At 40.0% G+C, this 24,371-nt stretch overlaps 1 protein-coding gene across 5 annotated transcripts in view; it reads left to right on the forward strand.

The window, feature by feature from the left end:
- The window catches only part of PCDH15 (protocadherin related 15), a 419,295-nt gene that overhangs the window by 235,278 nt on the left and 159,646 nt on the right, over positions 1 to 24,371 (forward strand). For all 5 annotated transcript variants that reach the window (XM_050898730.1, XM_050898731.1, XM_050898732.1 and 2 more), the window contains 4 exons: positions 3,771 to 3,964; positions 10,606 to 10,738; positions 16,640 to 16,719; positions 22,843 to 22,936. In XM_050898730.1, the coding sequence (XP_050754687.1) occupies positions 3,771 to 3,964; positions 10,606 to 10,738; positions 16,640 to 16,719; positions 22,843 to 22,936 (501 nt within the window). The remainder of the gene's footprint in view (positions 1 to 3,770; positions 3,965 to 10,605; positions 10,739 to 16,639; positions 16,720 to 22,842; positions 22,937 to 24,371) is intronic.

Genomic DNA, 24,371 nt, shown 5'->3' on the forward strand with positions numbered 1-24,371 from the left:
GCAAAAAATTTCTTAGGAAAATAAAATAAATCTTGTTTTGTACTCCTTTCTGTATAGGTTAGACCGTATTTCTCAAATCTTGTTAACTCTGAAGCTCTATTGGTCTGGGGCAGCTGGAGACGGAATTTATAGAATCGTATATTATGGCAGCTGTTAAACTTTAATTCTGTTTAATTCTGGTTTTGATTCCTATTTTTGCCCCCAAAATGTTATTCAAATCACTTATCGTTTCAAGCATTCAGTATTTGTAGGTTTAATTAACCTTATTAATCTATATACTTGTGTAGTCAATTAATTTCCTTTTTCATGTCATCACAGTAAAAACTGGCCTTGTTCCAAATCCTGTCATTAAATACTTAGGACCTTGTATTTTGCATAAAGCCTTTATTTATCTTTTTGTGTGTGTTACTTTTGAAGTTCAGTAGAGAAGGTTATTACAGCACTTTTCTTAACTGTGTCACTTAGTTTGATAGTTACTCTTTGCGAGGTTAATGAACACATCCAGTTGTGTATAGAAACTGTAGAACGAGTGATTAAAGAAACAGAGTTTGAGAGGAGTTTAAGCTCTAAACCCTAGGAGGGTGCAGACAGTCTGTTTTATATGCTGAGTTTTGGTGTGTGGAGTCTGACCATTGCAAGTTAATATATGGATATATCAAGACATCATATGGATGGAATGCAAAGCACCTTCCAAAAGTGCAGTCTTCATAGGATGACTTTTTCAGAATTTCAAAAGAAAATACAGAATGAGATAGATATGTTCTCAACAAATAACAGATGGATATTAATTTGCCTTTTAAACTTCTAAGAGGAGATGATCTCTGTTTCACGATTTTTTGAGGTATTTCAAGTGTTTATCCTGTATTCAGTATACAGTCTGTCTCAAAATACTATAGGAGGATGAATTAAGAAGATTTGCTCATTCTAGTGCAACAGTGATCAGTTTCCATTGTTGGAGGGAAGCATCTATGACAAAGAAATTCAAATCAAATCAGTTTAGATAAATTGAAGTTAAATACTTCTGCGTTGGAAATTTGCTTTGGATCACTGTGCTGTGTGTGAAAGAAGCAGAATGCTGATTACTTCAGGAGAAAAGTAACTTAACTAACATGCTTTTCAGCGGATGAATATTGTGTACAACCTCTTCCATGTTAAAAATGGTTGGTCCTCCATAAAGTAGCTCAGTCTCTAACAGCAGTAATAGCTTGCACTCCTAACAAAGAAGGTAAACCCCACTTTTGTTAATACACCTAAATCACTTATCTTTTCAGTTAATTTATTCTGTTTAGGCTATTGTGGGCTTAGTTCTTGGTTTTGAGCAAGTTTTTGACTTTTTACATGAAATTTCATATTTCATTGAGCCTGTGTGCATAAAGAATCGAGATTATCCTATAAAGCAGCTAGATCCCTGAGTTTTTCACCTACTCCCCTTGGTGTTTAATATTGTATGCAAATGTGATTAACTTGAATATTACAGCTTTGGGTTTTATTCTTCATCTCCCTTCTTGTTCTAGTTGCAAGGTTTGGTTTCTGCTGTTCCGGTTCTTTAGCTATCCTTGGGCAAAAGTGGTTTGAAAGTTGTAGGTAGTGCTCTGAAAGGCTGTGACCTGCTGAAGGTTGAGTGTGATGCTATATTGATTAAAAGATTACATTATATCCTAATGTAGCAGAGACTTCAGTGATTTCCTCTACCTGTCTGCAATGCTGTCAACTTTGAGTGTGTCACAGGGATGAGAAAAGGGTGTCCGGCAGGCAGACATTTAGCCTGCTGTGTTGGCTGGCCCTGGGTGAGATAATGTCTGTTGATCCTGTCATTGGCTTCGCAGTCATCGCTGAGGTTTTGTGTCATCGTGTGTTACCCTTAAATCCTGGACTTGCAATCCTACGTGCAATGCTGCCCACTAGCATGAGTGTTTCAGTCAAGAAAGCCAAAGCAGATAGGCCAGCAGAGACCTTTCAAGAAGCTACATGTCTATTCTTTTTTTTGCATCCTCACGTTAGGAGCCCTGCAGGGAATCATCTCTGAGGCTGGGATTTCTTATTGCTTTGTACATCCCGGGGGGCTCTGCTGCTGTACCTGCTGGTGCCCCTTGCCGTTTCCCGCCTCGAACTGCTCGGCTGCAGCTGGGAGCAGCAGGAGCCCATTGTGCCATTGTTCCCTGTTGTTTCCACTCCACTGCTTTTGGTACCGGGCAGCTGGGTGCACAGGCAGCGCTGCCACTGCCTGCTGCGGCTGTGGCCTCCTAGATGTTCAAGTACTGCTCGTACCGCTTTATGTCATCCCGCATGCTGTTTGAGGTAATATATAGTTACATGAAATAAAGAGCCAACTGAGAAACCAGTGTGTGTATCAGCAAAATAACACCTATGGGAAGAAGAAGTTCACCTTAGAAAGTCCAGAGGCAGTGGTGTAGTTTGGTGGTACTTTGGTGACTCAACCCTAAATGTAACAGAATGCTGTGCTCCTTTTTGTTTTCTGAATATGGTGATAATTAAGATGCAATTTTAATTGTCGTAATACAAGTCAAGTGATAGGCACTGTGAGCAGTTTGCTGTGTGAATGCATCATAGGTAGAATAACTGGTGTTATTCTACATATGTGTAAAGGAAGAGGAGCGGTGAAAGGGCTTAGCTAGGACATGGGGCTGTCAACAGGCATGACTGAGGTGTGGATGCGTATTTCTGTGTTACGGCAGGGGTCTGATTTGAAATCTCAGATTGCTAGTTATTTGCTTTATGGCATGGCAGTCAGAGTCATTGGTACTTGACACTTGGCTAAAAGTAAACAGATGTGATTACTGAGCTATATTTTCTGGCCGTGTGTGTAAATGTTTGATTTAGCATGGCACGCTACAGAAGTGGGATAAACCTGTTGTCTTTCCCAGGGGCAAGATAAGAAGCCCCTCATTTCATTATATTCATCATTATAATTTGGGTCTAAAGGATTTGGCCTTGGATTTTTCTCTTGCTCGGAATAAAAATTGTGCAATTATATAGAAGAAACGCTACATGCGAGAGTAATCACAGTCCCAGTAGAGAGATAGTATAGAGGCAACAAAGTACAGAAGTATGTGCTCAGTTGCATTTATCACATGGCTCTGAGATCGCCCCGACAAGCACAGCCTTTCAGGTGGGTGGTGTCATGTTGCCATGTGAAATGGGCCTTGCACGTCTGTGATGTGCATGGTTGTGTTTCCTACGTGTGTATCCATATGGGAACAGCTGCTATTTGCCTTCCACTCGGCTTCCTTTACGATACGTGCACACGTGAGTAATACAAACGTTGTTCTCCTGTTCCACACAACGAGGGCTTGTGATGCAAGACCTGGATATTAGAATTTCTGGCAGTAACAAGGCTGTTGCTTTGAAGAGTGTAGAGAGGGATGGGAACTTTCAGTAATTAAATACGATCCTCTTGTTATATTTGCAACACAATAAGCATCTTCTTCCCCCCTCCCCCCTTTATAGGAAGTGTTATAAATTCCAATCCACAGAGAGTAAACTTGGTCTTAATTAGTTTTCTTAATTCGTATCTTAAAATAATTTGCTTGCAGTCTTAGGTAAGCAGTTTTTCTCTGCTTCATGATGTTTTTACGCCTATTATCCTTCATTTAAATTGTATCCTTACTGTACAGTAATTAGAAATTACTGCAAATGTTACAGGTGTTCAAGTTTCCCCTCTACTTCCTCTACCCCTACTGAGTTGCCTTACAAAAAACTAAACTACAACACTGAACCATACGTGCTGACATTCTGGTTTTGAATTGCAGCTCACCGCTGTAGATGCGGACGAGGGACCCAATGGACAGATAGTATATGAAATTTTGGCTGGGGATCAGGGAGACTTCATCATCAATGACCGAACAGGCCTTATCACCATTGCTCCAGGAGTTGTATTGTCAGTGGGGCGATCCTATGCTCTCACTGTCAAAGCATCTGATAGCGCTCCTCCTGCGCAGAGAAGGTAATTCATCTTATAATGAAACTAATTTTTTCATCAGTGCTTAGCAGTGCGTAAGAAGCATGGCACACCCTGACGTCTGTAACTCCGCACTGGAATACAATGCAATGTGTTCTGTTTGGTGTAAGGATCACATTTTGGAAAAGTGTCATATTAGAAGCCTTTTACTTTTTGTTCCTTATTTATAATTTTCCTTACAGTACACAGTTTTCATTATTTCATTTGCTCGTAATGGTGTATTTTTTTTAAAAGTTCACATGTTGTGCTGTCATTGTGCATGCCCATTTGTTAAGAGAAATTGAAGTGAAGGGATGTAAGAGAGCAAGCAAGTGAGAAGGGAGATGCTTTTTGTTCAGAATGCAGCTTGCTGTGATGCAGAAAGGATCAGAAATAGTCTGGTTGCTGAGCTGGAGGCCTTCTGTCCAGGTATAGGGTAGGCAAGGTCATCCAAACTTGGCGTGCTGGGGCCATACTTGACAAGCTGTGCCGATGGTGAGCAGTGCCCCCACGAAGACCTAAATTCTCCCCAGCAGAATTATTTGTGTTCTCCACCAGCTGATAAAGAGGAGCAGCCTGCAAATTTAGTATGGTTAGAATAGGACGGTCTCATGTTCAAAAAAAAAAAAAAAAAAAAAGGTATCGAGTCCCACTTACCTGCTTCTTTTGAGTTTGTGTTCTGCATATGGCAATTGTGCACAAATGTCATTTCATGAAGGTGTTGGGGGGGGTGCATAAAAGTGACTCTCATGTTCTGGGCCTGGTGTTGATAATGTGACAACCTCTTGTCCAAAGAGGATGACAGAGAGGAACAGTGGTTTCCAGCATTTAAATCTCCCACAACTTTTTCTTTTTTCCTCAAATGGGAAATGTAAGGAGGAAGGATAACACAAAAGTGGAATTTCACTCATTGGCTTTTCTTCAGGACCTGCTGCTTCTATCACGTCTCCAAGAAAGCAGATAATACTGTTGTGCACATATTTTATAATTACGTTTTCCAATCACTGAAGTATTCAGATTGTTATATTATTCATAAAACTAATACCTGGTAACACAGTCTTCTGGTTGAATTTTCTTCTCCTTTCCCTCTTGCTTGCTTTCTTGATAAGCCCTCTCTTAGGGTAGCTGATAGTAGGCTGTTAGTAGTGCTGAGGAGAAGATTGTGGACTATTATGCGCTTACTTTTGTGTAGTACTAGCATAGTATTAAAGTGGAGGACAAAAATCAATAATGCCACTTTAGAGAGCTTCAGAATCCAGCGGTGTGGCCCCAGCAACTGTAGCCCCTACAATACAGCTTTGATTGCTATCAGCTCCTTTTATGTTTGAGAAATCTTTATATTGTCTAAAAATACATACTTCTGATGATGTATGTTGGGAGCATGTGCTTCCTCCTCTGAAAATGTCTTTATTGCAATAATCTTCCAAAGTGGAAAAGCTCTCCTTTCTCGTCATTTCTGCTTATCTCCCCTTTTATGGAATTACAGCATGTAATTTGCTTCATATCTTTTCATGGGTGTTCAAAAAACCACTCCATCTAGGCAGTATTCCCGTAGCTGGGGTGGGTGGCCCCGGGGCCAGCCTGGCCTTAACCTGAGGTGTATTTGGGGCCCAGAGCTCTTTTTCTGTGCCTGTGAAGGTTAAAAAATCAGGGGGAGGGCCACTGGATCTTCAGCGAGGTGCCATGGAGAAAGAACGTGGACAACTCTTACTATCTGGTAAGGGACATTTGGATAAAAAGATTTTGCTGGCTTCCCGACATTGTTTCTGTAAGGCTGGAAAACCAGAAGTGAGCTGGTGGTGCTTGAAGCAGCCTCTTGTCATTTTACACAGAGAAAAGCCAGGGAGAGATCATGTGAGCTACAGCTCTGAGGTCTTTAAAACTATCCTTTTGCATCTCCTTCTTTCCTTCCTTCTGGCTGTGAGGTGGTTAGCGTCTCGCAGTGGGAGTTGTATGAACTTGTTGCTCCTTCTAATGCAAAGTTGTCATATTGCGTTAGGTGGTTCACATTGCCTTGCTGGAGGCAGTAACCAGTATTTGAGACTTCTAGGAATGGGCTAGGTCTAGCCAGCCATTACATATGTGTGCAGGCAGGAAGGTGCGTGCCCTGTAAAATTAATGAATAAAGGATTTTGATGTAATTTCAAATATTAAACATTTTTTCCCAAATCTGGATTCTGCTGCAGGACGTACCAGGCTAACTGTAGTCATGTGTAAACTGGCTGAGTTTCAATTATCCCCTTGCTTATGCACAAAGCAGGACCGAACTACTAAACCTGGCTCAGGAACTGTAGCTCTGTAGCCTTTGTGAGCACAAATTTAAATTGAAATGTATTCTGTGTAGCTTTTTGCATAGTATGACACATGAAATTCTTGGCAGCTGACTGTACATAAAACAAGATTTTTTTTGAGTATTATTAAAGTTTCTATCTATAGCAAGCATCATTAATGTAAGTTATTGAGGTATATTGAAGTACACTTAAGTACTTTAAGTATATTTAAAGTATATTAAATATAAATATTAAAATATTTAAGTATATTAAAGTGTAAAGATGAAGTTTAGTTTTTTAGAACTGAAATTATAGTTAAGCATATAGTGATTAGCAGTTTCTATTATTGAAAAAAATGAGAAGAACATTTGTGAAATCAAACAATTTCATTTCAGACCTTAGCCTTTTCACCATTGACCTCGGATTCCTGTACAGCGGAAACATGTCGCTTAGTGATAACAGCTATCTGCCAGATCAAGCCCAATCTAGAAACTACCTGATCATGAGATTATTATTCCACGTAGTGGGAAAGTACTCTTTCTCTTTGACTTGGATGTGCAGAGATTGTTTGGCCAAACATATATTGGTCCACGTGTATATAAATATATTCATCATACATTATATAATATGGTTGTATGTGGAAAGCACACAGAATTAAAGCAGGGACAGGGACGCAACCTCAGTGGCTTGTTGACCATGCTTTCCTTGCATTACCATTCAGCTGGCGTAGCGTAGAAGCCATATTTCCATGCTTGTGTGAGTTTGTGAGCACTGTTCAGTTCCTGAGCTCTGTTCTGTTCTCAGTGTATTCACCTCTCCCTGCAGTGTTAAAAACACCAACTGCAGTTGTTGAAAGGCTCAGCTCTGTCTCCTTTCCTTTCCCATGCCAAAGTAGATTTTGCCAGCCACTTAAATGGGCTGTATATAACATGCACGAAATGAATGGGTTAAAATTGTAAAGCGCTCATCAAAAATGGATTCAAAATGAAAAAAAGTAGCCGTTTTATATTATACTGCTTTTAGCTTACAGACTACTAGTGCTTTACTTTTGTGATCTTATCTTAAAGATTTGAAGAAAATTTGCTTACTATTGTGGTGAACAGAAACCTTTTTTTTTTTTTTTTTTAGAGCTTGATGACAATAAATCAGCTTGGGTATTATTAAGATGTAGCAGGATCAGGAAAAAAATTATACAGAACAATATATTTTTATTAAATACTCAGCAGTGGAAGAAAAATGCACGCTAAACAGCAACTATTTGGATGTGTGTATCATACACAGACAGCAGCTATCCCAAGAAAATGTGCAGCCCCAGTGCTCAAGTGATATTTGTCTGCTAATTCATTGTGTCTGTTGTTGGGCATTTGGTGATAGTATTTTTTTCACTCCAACAATGTAAATGTGGAACATCAATTCAGAAAGATTAGTGGGATATGAAGGAGTATTTTAAAATAGAGAAGACGACAGGAAACTGACTGTAGTTTATAAGGAGGTAATCTACACTGCGTGATTGACTTTAGTTGTAATTGTCCATCTTCCCCTGATTACACCGGTTTTGTTTATATCCATTGAGTCAGTAATTTGCAAATTCAGCTTCTTAAATGCCCAAGGATATGATGGATGGGAAGGATCTATCATTCACTGATGCATTTCAGTGCAAGTCATGCACTTGTTTAAAGTTTGATTAAATCAAATAAGGACCTGGCTATTATGTTCAAAGCAGTAAGATCCTCATCTCCTGTATTTGTAGATAGACGTGAATCCGGCACCTTCTCCAGAGAGACACAGCTGTGGCAAGGCAGCATCGCTGTCCGTGGGAAGCTCGGGATTGCCCTGGACTAGCTGGTCGCCAGGGTTTTGGGGCACAGATGGATGTTTGCTAGGCTGTCACGACATGGCTAGCAGTGGAGCAGTTGAACATTTAAGGCTTGTTAGAGTCAACTTGTATATATTGTTAATATATAGGTGGTGGGTTGACCTTGGCCAGCTGCTAGATGCCCTCCCACCCGCTCTTTCACTCTCCCTCCTCAACAGGACGGGTGAGAAAATAGAGTGAGAAAGCTCGTGGGTTGAGATAAAGACAAGGAGGTCGCTTACTGATTACCATCACAGGCAAAACAGACTTGACTTGGGGAAAATGAATTTAACTTATTGCCAATTACAATGGGTTTAGACGGTGAAGAAATAAAGACAAAAACTAAAACAATAACTTCCACCAACTCCGCTTTTTTCTCAGGTGCAACTTCACTCCTTCATTCCCAACTCCTCCACCTCTGAGCGGCACAGGGGATGGGGAATAGGGGTTATGGTCAGTCTGTAACAGCCCCTCTCTGCCATTCCTTCCTCCCCACACCTTTCCCTGCTCCACCAAGGTCTCCCCACGAGCTGCCGGGGAGTCTCTGCTCTGGTGCCTGGAGCTCCTCCTCCTCTCCTCCTCCTCCTCGGTGCTCGCAGGGCTGTTCCTCACACTTTTTTTCCTCATTCTTCTCCTGTTTGGTGGTGTTCCCCTTTCTTAAATCTGTTTCCCCAGAGGCACCACCATCGGGGCTGAGGGGCTCAGCTGTGTCTGGCTGTGGAGCTGTTGGAACTGGCTGGAACCGGCTGTGCCCGCCCTAGGGCAGCCTCAGCTTCTCCTCACAGAGACCCCTCAGCCCCGCTGCTGCCCCTGGGCATGGGCACCCCATGCAATACAACTGATGAGCGTGTCTTGTCTGCTATTTGAAGCAGGCAGCAGCGAAGCAGCTCGCAGTATGTGCTCCAAGCTGGCCAAAACGTGTGGCTGAGCTGTGAAAGGTGGGACGCGCCAGGCTGGGTTTAATCCCTTCCTCGTGGGCTGTGGGGCGCAGGCTCTGTGTGTGGATGTGCCCCTAGGGACAGAGCTCCTTCTGCGGCAGTTACCTACGGATGGGATTTGTCTTTCTGGACAGGGGCATTCACGGTTTGATGGAGCATGGTCCATCATTTCTGGACAGGGGCATTCACTTCGAGCGTCGTCAGCACACTGCGTGACCCCCTAAAACATAGCTATCTGTTGTGGTGTTGCAGTGATGGTCTGCCCAGCTCTGATCAGTGGTGCGGAGTTATAAAACCTGCTGGCAAAGGGTGGTGGGAAGCGTCTGTAACACAGCGGTGATTGTGCTTGGTCAGAATCCTGTACAGCTAATTGAAAATATCGATCAGTGACATGTCGTTTTGGTATTTAACGTACTCTATCAGTTAACAGAGAAGCTGCTTCAGCTATAAGATATTTGGTGATTTCTGGTAGGAGTCTCTAAAAATGCTCTGAGTTTGTTAGCCCTGCAAGAAGCAGCTCATTGTGTGTTCATGTTTTTTTTTTCTCTCCCCTCGCCCCCTTCCTCCATGGGACAAATCCCTTTGTCCTGAAGCAGTTTCTTTCCTGCAGCCCTAAAGCCTGAGATTTACCAACTTTGGCAAAGGGCTTATGCGGAGGAAATCTGCACCTGCAGTGTAACACTTGCTGTCCTCAGGATTTTATTCTGGGGCAGGGGTACTGTTTTAACATACAGGAGAGAAGGCAGATGGGATAACTGAGCAAAGATGAAGAGAAAGGTCCCTTTAAGCCAGATTTTAAATCTCTTTCAACTTCCGATAGACTTTTGGCTCCCTTTCTCAATTCGGAGCAGTTGAATAGCAAGTATGTCTACAGCATGGTCTTTGCAGGGTCTGTAGTGAGTGTCAGTGTTCCCAGAAGAGCCTTCAACTTGCAAACTGGAATGCTGTTTGCAGTATATTTGGGTTAGGGCTGCAGTGCAGTTGAAGGGTTTTCCAGGTTTCCTCGGTGGGTGTCGTAGTCTCCTGTATTGCTGTGGCTCACTAGTCTGAAGTGGTCTTGGGTTTATTTGTGTGAACCGCAGTATTGATGCAGCCTATTACAGAGTTGTGTACATCAGTCTTATCCCAGCATTATCCCCTCCGTCAACATTTTCTGTTCCCTCTCTTCCAAAGAAAGGTAGCAAACTGAACAACAGCAGGGGTGCTCCAGGGGTGGATATTGTGCATGGCAGGAGCAGCTACCATCTCAGAATTTGTCATGCTCTTCTAGAGGACAGAGTATCACCAGGGGATTATGAGTCTTCTTTGTATGTGGAGTGTGCACTGATACCTTACTGCTTTGTTTTTCAAAGAACACTTGGGCTACTTTTAAAGAAATTATTTAGCTTTTCTTCTGTTAATGTGGCAGCCTGCTTTATTTTTGATGCAGAATGAAAAATATGTTCTGAAGCTTTTAAAGGAGCAAAGGGAGGTTGTTAGAGCTAGAGAACACACAGTGTATAAAATAGTCATTGTTGGTTGCCCTGTGTTTGTTGATTTATTGATTTTGACTGGCTTTGACTTTTTTTTTTCCTTGCATTGCAGGAGCTCTATTACTACTGTTTACATTGAGGTCCTTCCACCCAACAACCAGAGCCCTCCCCGCTTTCCCCAGCTGATGTACAGCCTTGAAGTCAGTGAGGCCATGAGAATTGGAGCCATTTTGTTAAACCTGCAGGTACAGATCCTTCCCTGTAAGCCTTTACCACGTTCCTTCTGTTTGTGCCCATGCCATGCAGAACCCAGTCCTTGCCTACGGGGGAAAGGACAGTTTATAGGGATTGAATATTACGTAATTGTAATAAATAGCCCCGTTTACATGGACCATATAGGAAAAGTGCTTACTTGGATATTTCTGTAACTTCTTTTTTGTGTTAAATGTGCTAACAGGTAATATAGGCTGCATATGGGACTGAAGTATATGAGAAAAAAATTCCATGAATGGCTCAGAACTTGAAAGGCCTGTGATTTCTTATGTTAAAATCTCTATATACATGTTTGCCAGCAAATCGGAGGGGCTTAAGACCTTCTGCACCTAATTCACATGGAATTTCAGCAAGATTTTTGGCACTCAGCCTTCTTTAGCCTGTTGTTTTTGGAAAGCATCTGAAGATATTTACTCCCCTTGGTGTATGTAACAACTGCTGTTAACAGGCTAACAAAAAGCAGAGGTCCCTGTACTAACTGACCACCCAACATAGCTCTGCAAGTGGAAGCAGTGAAAGGACATTAGTCCAGTATTGCTTATAAATAATGGTGCGTTGACATAGTTTGCAGACCCAGGTTGCTTGTCTGTGTGCTGCTGCATGGTTAATATATCAGCTTTCTCCTAGCTTATTTACTGTTCCATAAGCTTTTGCTGGATTGTGTTCTGTTCACATGTCTTGAAGGCCAGCTGTGCAAAAATAGGTAGATAAATTACAACTCTTTAGATGGCTTTTTGGGGATCAGGAGCTTAATATTATTATGAAATAATTATGGCCTCAAGTCTAAAGCAATAAACTCAGTACAGCATGCTCTCCTGAGCGTGGTTCCTGTAAACATTATAGCATTATTCAGACTTCATATAAAGCCATTCAAAGGAAGAAGACTGGAGATACCTGAGCTAAACAGAAACCATAGAGAGCCATAGCCTTATCTGCTTTAAGTCAGTGTAGCTCTACTGAAGTCTGTTGAACTCAGGGGAATTAGGTCAGTTCGTATCAGCTGAAGTGTGTGGCTCTGTGTGTTTTGCACATTCAGTAAATGCACGGGAAAAAGAAGTAATCCAAACCAAAGTGTGTGAAATAGAGGAACTCTAATTGAGTCACTGATGCAGGTGAATGGGTAAATTTCTGTAAAAATCGTTTACTGATGAAAGATTGAGATTATTATGGATGGTTACGCTGATATAGTCACCTGCGCTGAGGGAGGATGACTCATTTAGCTGAGTGCTGAAAATTAACTTCTGGCACATCTTTAATGCCTGCAGTGAGTTCAGAGTTGAAGAGCCGTGCTGTTCAGGAGCCTTCTCCTCACTGGTGGGGAGACGCTTGGTTTTGGAAACCCCAAAGAGTAATGGGAGCCAGGAGCATGCTGAGAAACAGAGACATTTGTGTTTACTTGACAGGTGCTGGAATATATGGCTGAAGGCCTGGGTGATCTTTGGAGGCAAAAAAACTATTAGCAGATTTTAATATTTAAGGATTTTATGCAATGTAAATGTGGTTAGAAAGTGAAGCTCATTGTTGGAATAATCTGTCTGCTTTAATGTTTCACTAAACCCCAAACATTTTACCTAGATTTTGTTTTCTTTTTCAAATGATCCTTGGTAAGGTATGCTGAGTAAATCTGGGACAGACAGCCTGTGCCAGGCAGGGCAGGGGAGATGCAAAATGGTCATGCCAGCTTTTCTCCTCCTAGCCAGGATGCTGGTGGGCGTTTTGGTGATATAGCAGTGGCGGTTCTCTTGCTACGTGCCCAAGATCCCCAGAAATGATGAGTTACTGTGTTTGGGAAAGAGTGAAACGCATCAGTTAGTTTTAAGAGCTTTGGAAATGCATAGAAAATGTTGTCTTCTACTTATTGTTACTGCAGTGTAGATTTGTCTTCTATTACCAATATGCTATGTGTGACTTGAATTCAGCTAGACAATTTCTGTTTATGAAAAATACTTAATTGTTAAATCACAAATATGTGTGGCTTCATCTCTTGGGGATTAGTCAGAGACAGTATCTCTTGTAGGGCTGGTGGTCCTGGACCTGAATGCAGATGCATTGTCTTTATAGTTCAGCTATAAAGTTCAACTGCCTTGGTCTGCGTTAATACACCCATCTGTATTAAAGGACTTTTGTTGTGTGGAGTATATTTCTGTCTTCATCTTTTTTTATTCCCTGTGTAAAATGGCCAGGACATTTAAAACATTCATAAACTGAGTGTTTAAGCATATGAAATCTTATGCTGTCTTTTCCAGGCAAACAGAAAGTTACCAATTAGTCATCTTGGGTTTTTTGTGGAATTTTAACAATAGCTTAGGGTATTGCCTCTGTTCCATAGGTAATATGGAGTATTACCAGACCTCAAATATTTAATGAGTGTTTTCACATGTAAATTTTCACACTGACTTTTTCTTTCATGAGTAGTCTTATCAATACATTAAGTGCTTTGGACTTAAGGTATGTGTTGGTTGGTGTAGTAGGGTCAAGAGGTTATGCTTTTATGGCTCTCTCAATAATATTTTGTTAGTGTTGCATACACCATGAGGATTACAAAAACTGGGAGAGAGCAAGCAAGTTATTTTAAATATTCCCGAGTGTTGTGGTTTCACTCTGTCCCAGCCGAAATCAGGACACCGAGTTAGCAAATCTGAAGATCTGCAAAACATCAGTGTCAATAACAGTGCAAATGCAGCTGGTTTAAATTTGCCTATTAGACTTTAAAATACATGTTCTAAAAATAAAATTTACTTTCTCCTTTCCTGTTAAAATTTTTCATGTAGATGATGGTTATATTTTTTCTTATACTACTCTTTATTTTATAATGTACCCAGCTGATTGTGACTGGTGTTTTAATTAACAACATTTGAGATTAAGTAATGCAATGTTAAATGATCTCCACAGTATTAATTTGTAAATAAACCTCAGAGTTTATTACATGCCTGGGAGGTGTTTATTGCTTCTCATTCTGCCAGTCATTATTAATTAAAATATGCAAATAATGTAATTTTTCTGGGAGTCTGGAAAACAAATAGGACCATTATCACAGTCCAGTTATGTGCTGAACAACGAAGCAACATGAAATAATTGTGTACAATTTATGAAGTAACTGTATACAATTGATCTGGGAAACAGTAGGTATAGATTGCTCTTTTCTCATGTGCAATTCTTCAGTGTTTTTCTTGTGTACATAATAACTTGCTGTTCTTTGGTTTACAAGAAAATAGAAGTTTTTTAAAACAATGATAAACTTTTTCCCTTGATTTTTTTTTTTAAGTATGGTGATTGAAAGGTACACTTTCTTTGGACATAAGGAGACAATGAGATGAACTAGAACCAGTCTTTTATTTTCTGTCTTTTTGAAAGTCTCCTGACTTGTTATGAATGTGTGTAGTAGACCATAAAAAAACCTCTGAGATACCCTTAAATGTGAAGCGAGGACAGGATCCCCTGCAGGGAAGGTAAAAAGAGTACAAAGGACCACTAAAGATAGAAGCAACACTGTGATTCTGGTGATTTAGGATTTATGATAGTCCTCAGAGATGCCAACTAGTCAGATTTTCTGCATCCAGTATTTGTGTAATTTCATATTCTTGGCTAACAATTTTTCACTTGTCTTTACTGAGTCAGCTCCTGACCGTTCAGATCTTCAGCATAAGAATATCTGAATTCCGCTCACACCCTCTGACGTGCTGGCACCTCCTGTCACTCAGTGCCATTCGTGGATTTTATAAACAAATTTCCTATTCTGTCACTGACGTTGTTAGTGAAAATATTGATCGGAATTGGAAGAAATAATCACACCTTTGCAGAATTTAGTCAATACTAAATGCTATCCGCTGCTGCCTGACCTTAATTTTTATGATCAGTTTTATTCTTGCTTAATCCCATCTTCCATTTGGAGGCCATGTTGTCTAAACTTGTTTGTGAAAATGTCACGTAAGGCAGTGTGAAAAGCCTTACTATGGCTAAGATGCATTATTACATCCACAGCTTTTTCCCTCTTTACAAGACCTGTTGTCCTGTTGTAAAAGAAGATTAGATTGCTTCAACATACTTTGTTCTTGAGAAATTTAGCTTTGTGTTATCCATCTCCATATTGTCATTGCAGGTACTTACAAATAATTTGATTGTTTGTGGTTTTCTGGGAATTGAGCTCTACCTGTCTGGTCTGTGATTTCCTGGCTCATTCCTCTGTGAAAGATGTACCTTGTGTTTGCCCTTCAGCACGTTTGTCCTCTGTGAGTTTTCAAAGAAAACTGTTAATGGCTTTGAGATTGCTTCAGCCCATGTTTTTATACACTAGAATGAATTTCATCAGACTTTAATTTCAGCAGATGATTTAAAGATGCTCTATTTATGTACATATTCTCTGCCTTACTCTTTCCCTATTCTCATCTGAGATTTTACCTGTTTGTTGCCACAGTTAATTTTGTTTGCTGCTTGATTGCAGCTGAAACGCAAGAAGTGTTAGCTCTTTGACCTTCTCGGCATCATCCGTTCTGCTTTTATACTGTGGCAAGGCACCACGCTCCTCAAGTTTCCCCTGTAATTTAAACATTTCTTTGTTATCCTTTGTATTCTTTTCTGTTCCTATTACAGTTTTGCCTCGACTTTTTCTGACTTCGTCCTCATATAGTTGTGCTTGCTTTTTCTTTATACTGCTCCCCTTCATCTGACTTAGCCACTATTTTCTATATGCTGCCTTTGGCTAAGGCAAGTTGGTTTCTTACTAGATTCCCTGTTCTGCCTGCACACCGGAATGGTTTATGCTTCTGTTCTTAATGTTGGGGGGTGCGTGTGTTGGGTTTTTTCTTGTTTTTCTTTTCTTTGTCTTAAGAACTGCTTTTTAGATGGTCAGCCCAAAGATACACAGTCCTTCACTGTGGTCTACAGCAAATGCTTAGAGAAAATAGGTAAGAAAAAGGATGGTTGTTGAAAGGTTAGAAACACAAATATACTCTCTCCTTATCTTCTTCTTTATTTTGACCTGTCTCCTAGTAAATCCTATCTGCCCCTCTTTGAACTTGTTGGTTGGCCTTCTTGCAATTCTCATAGCAGTGTCTTTATTGTTTTTCCTGCCATAACGTGCTTAATCACTTTGGATTTTCAGTGCTAAATAGTTGTAACTGTGAGACAGTTCGGTAGACAGTAATTTCTCTGAAAAGTACCTGATAGTCTCTTTAGGGAAAAGGTGTGTGTACACTTGACAAAAAAAGTAACAATTACATGGGGCATTTTTATGGCCATTTTTGGAAATAGATTAGCCGAAGCTTAACCTCAAAAGTAGTTTACTCAGCTTCCAAAAAGCTTTCTTGTCATCTAGTAGGTGGAATATACTTTTTTTGGTGCTGTTAATAGGCCTTCTCGAAGATCTTATCCTGATCTTCATCCCCCAAAAAGCAAATTATCGTGGAGGGTGAGTGCTGCAATGTCTACACTGCTCAATGGAGCACCAGCAAAAGGATTGGGATTCTGGTAAACTGACAGGAAGAAGAGTCTGGATAAGAAGTGAAAATGAAGAATAGGAACAAAGGAAACAAAAAGTTCAGGCTAATCAGTCTGTAGCTGCACAAAAATAAAAGTAATTGAATAATGCCTGAATTTCATACTGGTGATACTGTGTGCTTATGTGTAGTAGTAATTTGAAAGTCTGTATTCAGGATATTGTTGTTTCTCTGTAGCATAAGCATTCTGATGTGCTACAGCTTTATCTTAAGTAGCCCATCTGTAATTACCGCTGTTGCCCTAGAAATAGCGAGATTGGTGTCATTCCTGTAGCTAACTTTAATAGAACTTCAGGGGTTAATTTTCCAGTTTGTAAATTGAAGGAAAGAAAAGAAAGCTTTGTAACTGACTTAATTTTATCCTCTTTTTTCCTAAAGGCTTTTGATAGAGAGGGTGACCCTATAAGATACCTCATTCAGAATGGAGATCCTCAACAAGTTTTTAATCTCTCTCAAAGGTAAGTGGAAAACCCTTAGAAAATAACTTGTAACTTTTCAGTCAAGTGAATATGTGGGCTGAGAGCAAAAGAAAAGACTTGTAATCAGACATATTCAGCTGTTGCTTAGATTGGCTCTTAGACGTTAATGAGAGCTCTGTGAATGATACTGCGCTCTGGAGTTTTTCACGGGGACTATTTATTTATTTTAAACACTTTAGTAGGTAAAACTCACTGAGGTGGAAACATTCTATTTAAAAGAGTGATCAGGGATTAATTAAAAACCTTATACTTGTCAGCTCTTGACTAATGACAGGAACAATTTTTGCTTTAGTTTCCTGCCTTCAAGCGTTTTAGTCTGTAGTGGAAAGTCTTTTGAGCATTTTTTTAAAACCTTTTTTCCTTAAATTGAATACCAACTTAAATAGAGTTAGAAAGAGAGGGTACGTTATGAAATCATAGGCACCAGATAGGTCTGTGCCTGTCCCACCACCCCCTTCTTTATTTTACCTGAGCAGCAATTATTTACACTCCAAAGTATCTTTTTTCTTTGCAGGAAGAAGGGAGGGTGGTGAGCTGACTTGCCATGTTAGATGATGGGACAAAAGTAACCTGGGGCTAATTTGTTCATGGTGTGGGTATAATTGCAAAAAATTGTTCTAATTCGGTGTGAGGGAGAGATTGTACTGAAACAGGTCTGTATATTCTGCGTGAGCTCTAGGTTACTCGCTGTGATAAATCTCCCATATACAGAGAATCAATTCACTTATGAAACAATGTGAAAAAAACCTTGAAGATCCCAGGAGATGCTGATGCTGTTATCCACCAAGACTGATGGGCCCTCTAATAATAAAGGCTTGTCAGGCAAGGAAAGGGGACAGCTTAGAGAGAGGAGACTGTTTCATTGAGGTGGCAAGAGCAGGAAATGATGTTGGACTGCTGGTTTTATTCATTGCTTAGGGCTGGAGTTTTCAGTGCAAATCAGGGAAGGTGTGCTTTGTTCATCAGCTCAGGGGAGTGCTAGGAGTCGTAGCTCCAGCACAGCGCAGATTTGTAGAGTTTTCTGCCCAAGCGATGCTAGCAATCCTCCCCTTAATATAGAGAAACTTGGTCTGACCCACTCTGTGACCTTTAGAACTCGAATAATGAAGAGTGTGCCTGGCTACATGAGAGATGCTCCAAAGGGGGGTTACTCAGTGGGTGGTTGTTTTGTATAGTTCGTGCTTATCACAGCGCTGTTCACATTGCACCATAAAAATCCCGATAGTTCTCCATACCAGAGAGACTTAAAAAATGTGTGCAAATTCAGGCCAACTTCTGGCCTGCCAAACCCATGGCACGAAGGTATTCTAGAAGTCGGGTCCTAGGCAGCTCCTGTATTGTCCAGCTTTGGATGTAAACAGTGTGGCAATACCCAGCAGTCAAGCTGTTAAAGGCGGCATGTGAATTCACAGCTGTGAATTCAGCCTGAAAACAAATAAGAAATCTCTGGTGTGCTCTCTGAAGGCTGCAGGCACAGCACACCCCTACGTGTCCATGGGCAGCATTGCAGCAGTTGCAGGTGTCACCTCCCAGAGCCTGTCAGGGGTGGCTGGGAGTCCTTCTCCATCCCACCCGGCCTCCAGGGCCCATCATGGGCAGCCTGACACCCGCCTCGACACACACCCCCCAGCCTCACATCCCCCCCACATGTGTCTGAGCATCACGGCACATTGAGGGTTTCAGCACAAACTCAGGCATGCGTTTGTCTTTTTGATCTGTTGCCTCTTGGTAAAAAGGAGAGCTCTTTGAAGTGTTTTCTCCTTCCTGCTCTCCTTGCATCTGTTTTCTTGGAAATTGTTTGTGCAAAGTTTTCTTCAGCCTTTTGCACGTGTTTTTCTAGATGCTGAAATGTCTCGATAGGAGATTAAAGTAGAATTAATATTAAACAAAGCATATAGTTAATGTGAGTGGCATATTAAGGCTACAGGAATTTATCTCAGTGTTACATAAATACATTTTTAGATACTTTAAGGCCAAGGCAGAGACCATGAACATGATTCTCTCTCTTCCTTTTTCTCATCTGGATTATTTTCTTGCATCCTGGAGCATGTCAGTTAGTCCCTGTATAATTCCCTAACTGGCAGCATGAGTACTGAATATTACCAGTTTTACATCTACCTACTAGATCGCTTTTATCCTCAATCTGAGAATTGAGATGGTTTTGTTCTTTTTTTCTTTGGCAATACAACCTGAGCGTGACCTGTAGTAATTTGGTACCATCTTATGTTCCCCAGGGAAAGTGATGATTAAAAGCTGGGGTATTAAATGAAAGTGAGTACATCTGAATCCTTGAGTAAAGCACAGGAGTTTTTCTAAATTAGCCTGTCTCTTGAAAGCTGTTCATCTATTGAAATGGAGACTGCTGATTGCAATTGTTCAAGCGGTAGGAAGGAGGAGATAAAAAAGGCGATATGACAGTGCAAAAATATTAGAGAAATTTAAATGGATACATGCAGCTAAAGGTCAGTGTTAGTAAAGCAGTATTTGTTGTCAATATTTTATTCTTAGCTCCAGTTTGATTTTTTTTTTTGTGAATTAATACTTTACCACGTAAGTGGTTTATGTTTTATTCACTGTTCCTTTCCTAAAAAATTCTTCTGTTCATATTTTGTTGCAGTGTCTTGAACAAATGCTGAAAAATATATATGATCTATTATGATAGCTAATTGAGTTGCAGAAACACCTGGAATAAGAGGATTGTTAAAATACAGAGCATGGTTTAGCATTTTGTGTCAGTTGTTAATACATCTGACTTTCCTACAGCCCTCAAAGGAAGTTAATGCCTTTCTCAGTAGCATCACTACTGTTTCAATATCTGCTATTTATAAATTATAAAAAGTTTAGTTTAAAGTTAAATGGTCTTTAGTAATATAACAATAATATTAATTGAGCTCAGCTGAATATTCCTTAGCAGAAGACAGTACATGAGACTGGAAGCAAAAATGAGATACGCAGTGTTATTGATTTGTCGCACACAAATTACAGGATAGGTTGCTGGAAATCCCACCACTTTTACACTCATTGCCTTCTCGTGGGCCATGTATGCATGTAAAGCTAAGAATTTACTGTTAGTCTAATTAAAGTCTTAATAGTCTAATCAAATGATTATCAGTAGTCCAGTTATGACACTAATGCAAACAGCTAAAATTGCAATATACATACGTTTTAGTATGTGTATATCTGTAAAAATAATATATCTATAATTTATTTTATGTAGATATGTAACTTTAACATGTATATATGTATAATCATATATATGTATACATACACATGTATTTTAATGATCTATAGCTATATAAATGTCATGGTGCTATATATATAGCTGCATATATTTATATTACTATATATATGACTATATATATAAAAAAACGTATATAAATATATACACAAACTTCCTAAGGTCTGTCCCTTGCTCTGGTGTTACACTTTACCCTTCCACTTTCCCTTTGGGGCCCTCAGGGCAATAATTTCCTCTGGAGCAGGGGTCTGTGCTGAGTCTTCAGCATCTGAAGTGCTGCCCTGGGAGGAGGAGTATGATGCTGACGGTTTCATTCTCCTCGCTCTAGGATCCATTTTGAGTCATTTCATGTTTGTTAACATGCTCTGTATCACGCTTTTTTCCCCCCATCTGTGTGCAAGTCTATCTTACATCTGAACTTACTGCATGTGGTGTGTGTTATGTTTGTGGATACTTGTTTATTGTTCTCTTTGTGACCCCAAACTGGTTTTGGGCAGCTACTAAGGTCATGTTTCCATATCAGTAATAGGCCACTGGTGAGGTGTTTGCAGCCCAGGGGCTCTGGTGTCATCCTGTGCCTGAACTTTCACTACACTAGAGGCCATGCCTGTACTGCTCCATATGTAGTTCAGTCTCTGCATAGCAACCGCGTTATAGCTACCTATTAGTTACAAAAAAATATATATAAGAATAGGCATCACACTACGCAATTGTAGAAGAGTAAGCAAAAGCTAAAACAACATTGGTATCAGGTACCTGATCATTAGATAATTGCTGTTTAAAGCTAAAACCAACCTGAGCAGGCCAAGGCAAGTCCATGCAAAGAAGCACGACAGGTCCCGAGGCCCTGTTGTAGCTTGGCACAATGCTTGTGGCTTGGGACAAGATGTGTCAGCTCCATATTTACTGGGTTACAAAGCTACACACAATATTCATGTGTCCCATTGGTTTTTACCAACCTCCAGGAAGTATTTTAGGTACAATGAAGTTGCTAGCTTTTCCTTTTTTTGAGGAAGCAAAACATGACACGTGCCTATGTTTTAGTTATGTAGCAATGAGGCAGATTGAATGTAGCATCTCCTGAAATATTCTTTTCTTCGATTACTGAGCTTGGATATTATTTTACCTACCAACCTTGCAATCCTAGGGGAGAGTTATGCTCCCACTCACTGTTTCCACCTATTTCTGTAGTATTTATTCGAAGTAACAGCTTGCCAGTAAGTGTTGGTATTTGTCTCTGCTGAAAACAATGTCGGAAAAAGTCTTGGCCTGGAACCAGTTTGTTGAGGTCTTCTCTGAGAGTAAGAAGTTACAGCAGAAACTCTGCAGAAATTTATAATCTTAAAGGGAAAAAACATCTTTAGGTACACATTATATACATCCAAGTGTTCTGAAGAAGTACAGCTAATGAGACCTTATAGTTTGGTGGGGCTTTTCGGTTTTGTTTGGTTTGGGTTTGGCTTTGTTTGTTTGTTTTAATAAGCCCTCTTTCTGAGCAAGTAGCTGTTTAGGTTCTTAGGTTATGAACATACAATGTAAGCTCAACCAGTAAAGTTTATACTTGTGCCTGACAAATGCTTGTGTCTGATATGCCCATTAAAAATAGAATAACATATGGAAAGTCGCAGCATACCAAGATCCCAGCCCATGTGGATTTTGCACTGCAAAATCATGTGCTGTTATGCTTTTCTTAAAATGTTAGAAGCTGACGGTGACCCTTTTTTGGAGGAGTTTCATGGGAGAAGCTGCTTAGCCATGCAACAAGAGGATAAATATCATCCTGGATCCATGTTTACTGGTGCATATTTATTAAATAGCCTGTGAATTGGGTGGCATTTGAGATCTCAATTTGTTACACACTTGACTATGTTTCAGTAGACACCAAAAACCTGTAAATGAAATGCAGAGCTTTAGGGCTGGTCACAAAAGTACCACTTTTGCCAGGACAGTTAAGCAGAGTTTAGCTTGCTTAGACAGGATTATCAACTCAATGGTACTTTTCTGATGCTTCCTAATATAGAAGTAGTGAGTTTGCAGTGGGATCTTGTCTCTGTGTTGCTACAGCACACCTCCAGGTGGCTTCTAGACTTCTGCATGAGGAAATTAGATCATCCTAGAGAGAAAATCTAGGTTGTTTTATTTGTCAGCAGTTACAGGAATTTGTAACGCTTTCAAATAGCATTTTTGTAAAACTTTATTTGTTTTATTTTTTTGTGTATGTAGCTTCAAAATAGCCCTTCATTCGTCATCTTTTTTAAATGGGCATCGATAATCACAATATCCGGATTCATGTGCCTATGTTAATATTGTATTATTAGGGAATATGGTGTATCTGTGCTTGCACTGAAAGGGCATTAGCTCATTGCAGCACTTTTACTGCAGTTACACAGCATGCAAGTTAGTAGCCTTTCCATGCAAAACTCTGACGAGACTCATACTTAAGATCGTGCATGTTGTGTTCCCAGAGTTTACTGCTGCACTCCTGTCAGGGATATCGGGACTCCTCTGTGATTAATAGACTGCTTGTGATTCTCTCTTCTCATTTATTATAGCAGTGCAGCTTTCTAACAAATGAGGGTCCTGTGTTCAGTATAGGTCTATCTTTTGTATAATCCTGTAGATCACTCGGTTGTTATTTTAATCCTAGACTATACATGTGTCAAAGTAGAAAGCATTAGAAATTGGCTCATCGTTTTTATTAGCCTTTACCTACACAAAACATGCTTTCAGTTGTAATAAAGCCTAAAAGCTTAATAACTTGCTTAAAGGGAAACATTTGCGTAACGCAAAGTAGTGGAACAAAAGTGCTTGTAGATCTCTTAAAACTGTTGTGATAACATTTTATGTTTTTGTTTTATTACTAGTTCTGGACTGCTAGCCTTAGGAAAGCCCTTGGACAGAGAAAGCACTGATCGCTATATTCTGATTGTTACAGCCTCGGATGGCAGACCCGATGGGGTGAGTTTCCTGTGAAAGTTTAAGAAAATGGGCTGTTACGGTATGTAGTTAGGCACTTGAAGTAGTCTAATTGGTCTTGATCAAATATATCTGTAATCTGCAACAATTTTCCTTTATCTCAAAAAGGTTTTAGATAAAGCCTGCATATCACTGGGGTAATGTCCTTTGATCTTGAAACAAAGTGACTTTGCTGCTACTTCTGCCTTTTTGTTATTCTTCAACACGAACCAATGCAGTCAAGGTTTTGCGTTATTCAGATATGTGCATCTTCTTACTATTTCTTCTCCGTGCTATTAAATAACCAGTCTTCCTTCTTACCTTTTCCTAAAGATCAGTTATGTGGGCAGCTATATTATAGATTTGTACTTTACCTAGTCAAATGCATTGAACTTTTTTCAGAATTGATGCTGTCCAGCTTCAATTTTTTAAGCTCTCAGGAAAAATCTGGAAAAGTACCCATGCCACTTCTCTTAAATAAAACTTTTCTGTCAAGAGGTATTTCTAAGTCTTCTCTGTTTGCATTGATCAGGCATGCAGTGACCCCGCAGTCAAACCAACAAACTACTGCTCGCATTTGTGTTTAGTAAAACAAAATTGTGGTTTTTCAATTTCCATAGTAAAAAATGGAGGGCTATTTAAGGATATGTATTTATTTCTCAAGCAGTGGTAATGGAATTAGTTTTTCTAAAAGTTTGCAGCAATCCCAACAGGGTGGATTTACCACAGTTGGATTGTACAAGGTACATGGGAGTGCAGCAGTTCTGCTGTGGACTTGTGCCATGGAGGAGAAGTCTCTATGTATCTGACCTTAAAATTACAGTGTATAAAAGCAGATCTAAAATAATATATCCCTATTATCTGGGCTATTCTAGGAGGCACTGCTCAGCTTTGAGATTGAAACAGAGAGATCTTTGACACTTTGCTCTAAGGAGTAATCATGAAAGCTCTGTGGTTTGGTCCCTTGCTCACCCTGCCTTCACTGCAGCAGAAGAAAATCTAATGTATTATTTCTGTGGCATGCTCTTTTCCCTATTTTAGCTTCTTCAGCTTATAAGGTTTGCCTTCCCGCTCAGTATTTACTCAGAAATTTTTTTTCCCAAAGCATTGACAAAGTTTTAGGGCCTTTATACAGTTCTGTGGCAATACGGAGTAAGTATAACAGAGCCCACACCTTTTCCATTAAAAATCTGGTTACAATTATCTTTAGTAATTCATCTTAATATTTGTAATTTTGTTACTTGTGATCTACTCTCCATTCTTGATAGCTGTGAGTTCAGTTGTTTTCATGTCTAACTTCCAGCTGTGAAATCTGAAGATTTAAATAAGAGACTTGCGTTCTGTTTCAGACTATGCTATGCTGCTGAAATACTATCTGGGGCATAGAAAGGCTACTGAAAAGATATTTCCTCTTCCTTTCATCTAGAGATTAATTCTC

The sequence above is a fragment of the Gymnogyps californianus genome, chromosome 6, assembly GCF_018139145.2.
Source record: "Gymnogyps californianus isolate 813 chromosome 6, ASM1813914v2, whole genome shotgun sequence".
NCBI classification, from domain to species: Eukaryota; Metazoa; Chordata; class Aves; order Accipitriformes; family Cathartidae; genus Gymnogyps; species Gymnogyps californianus.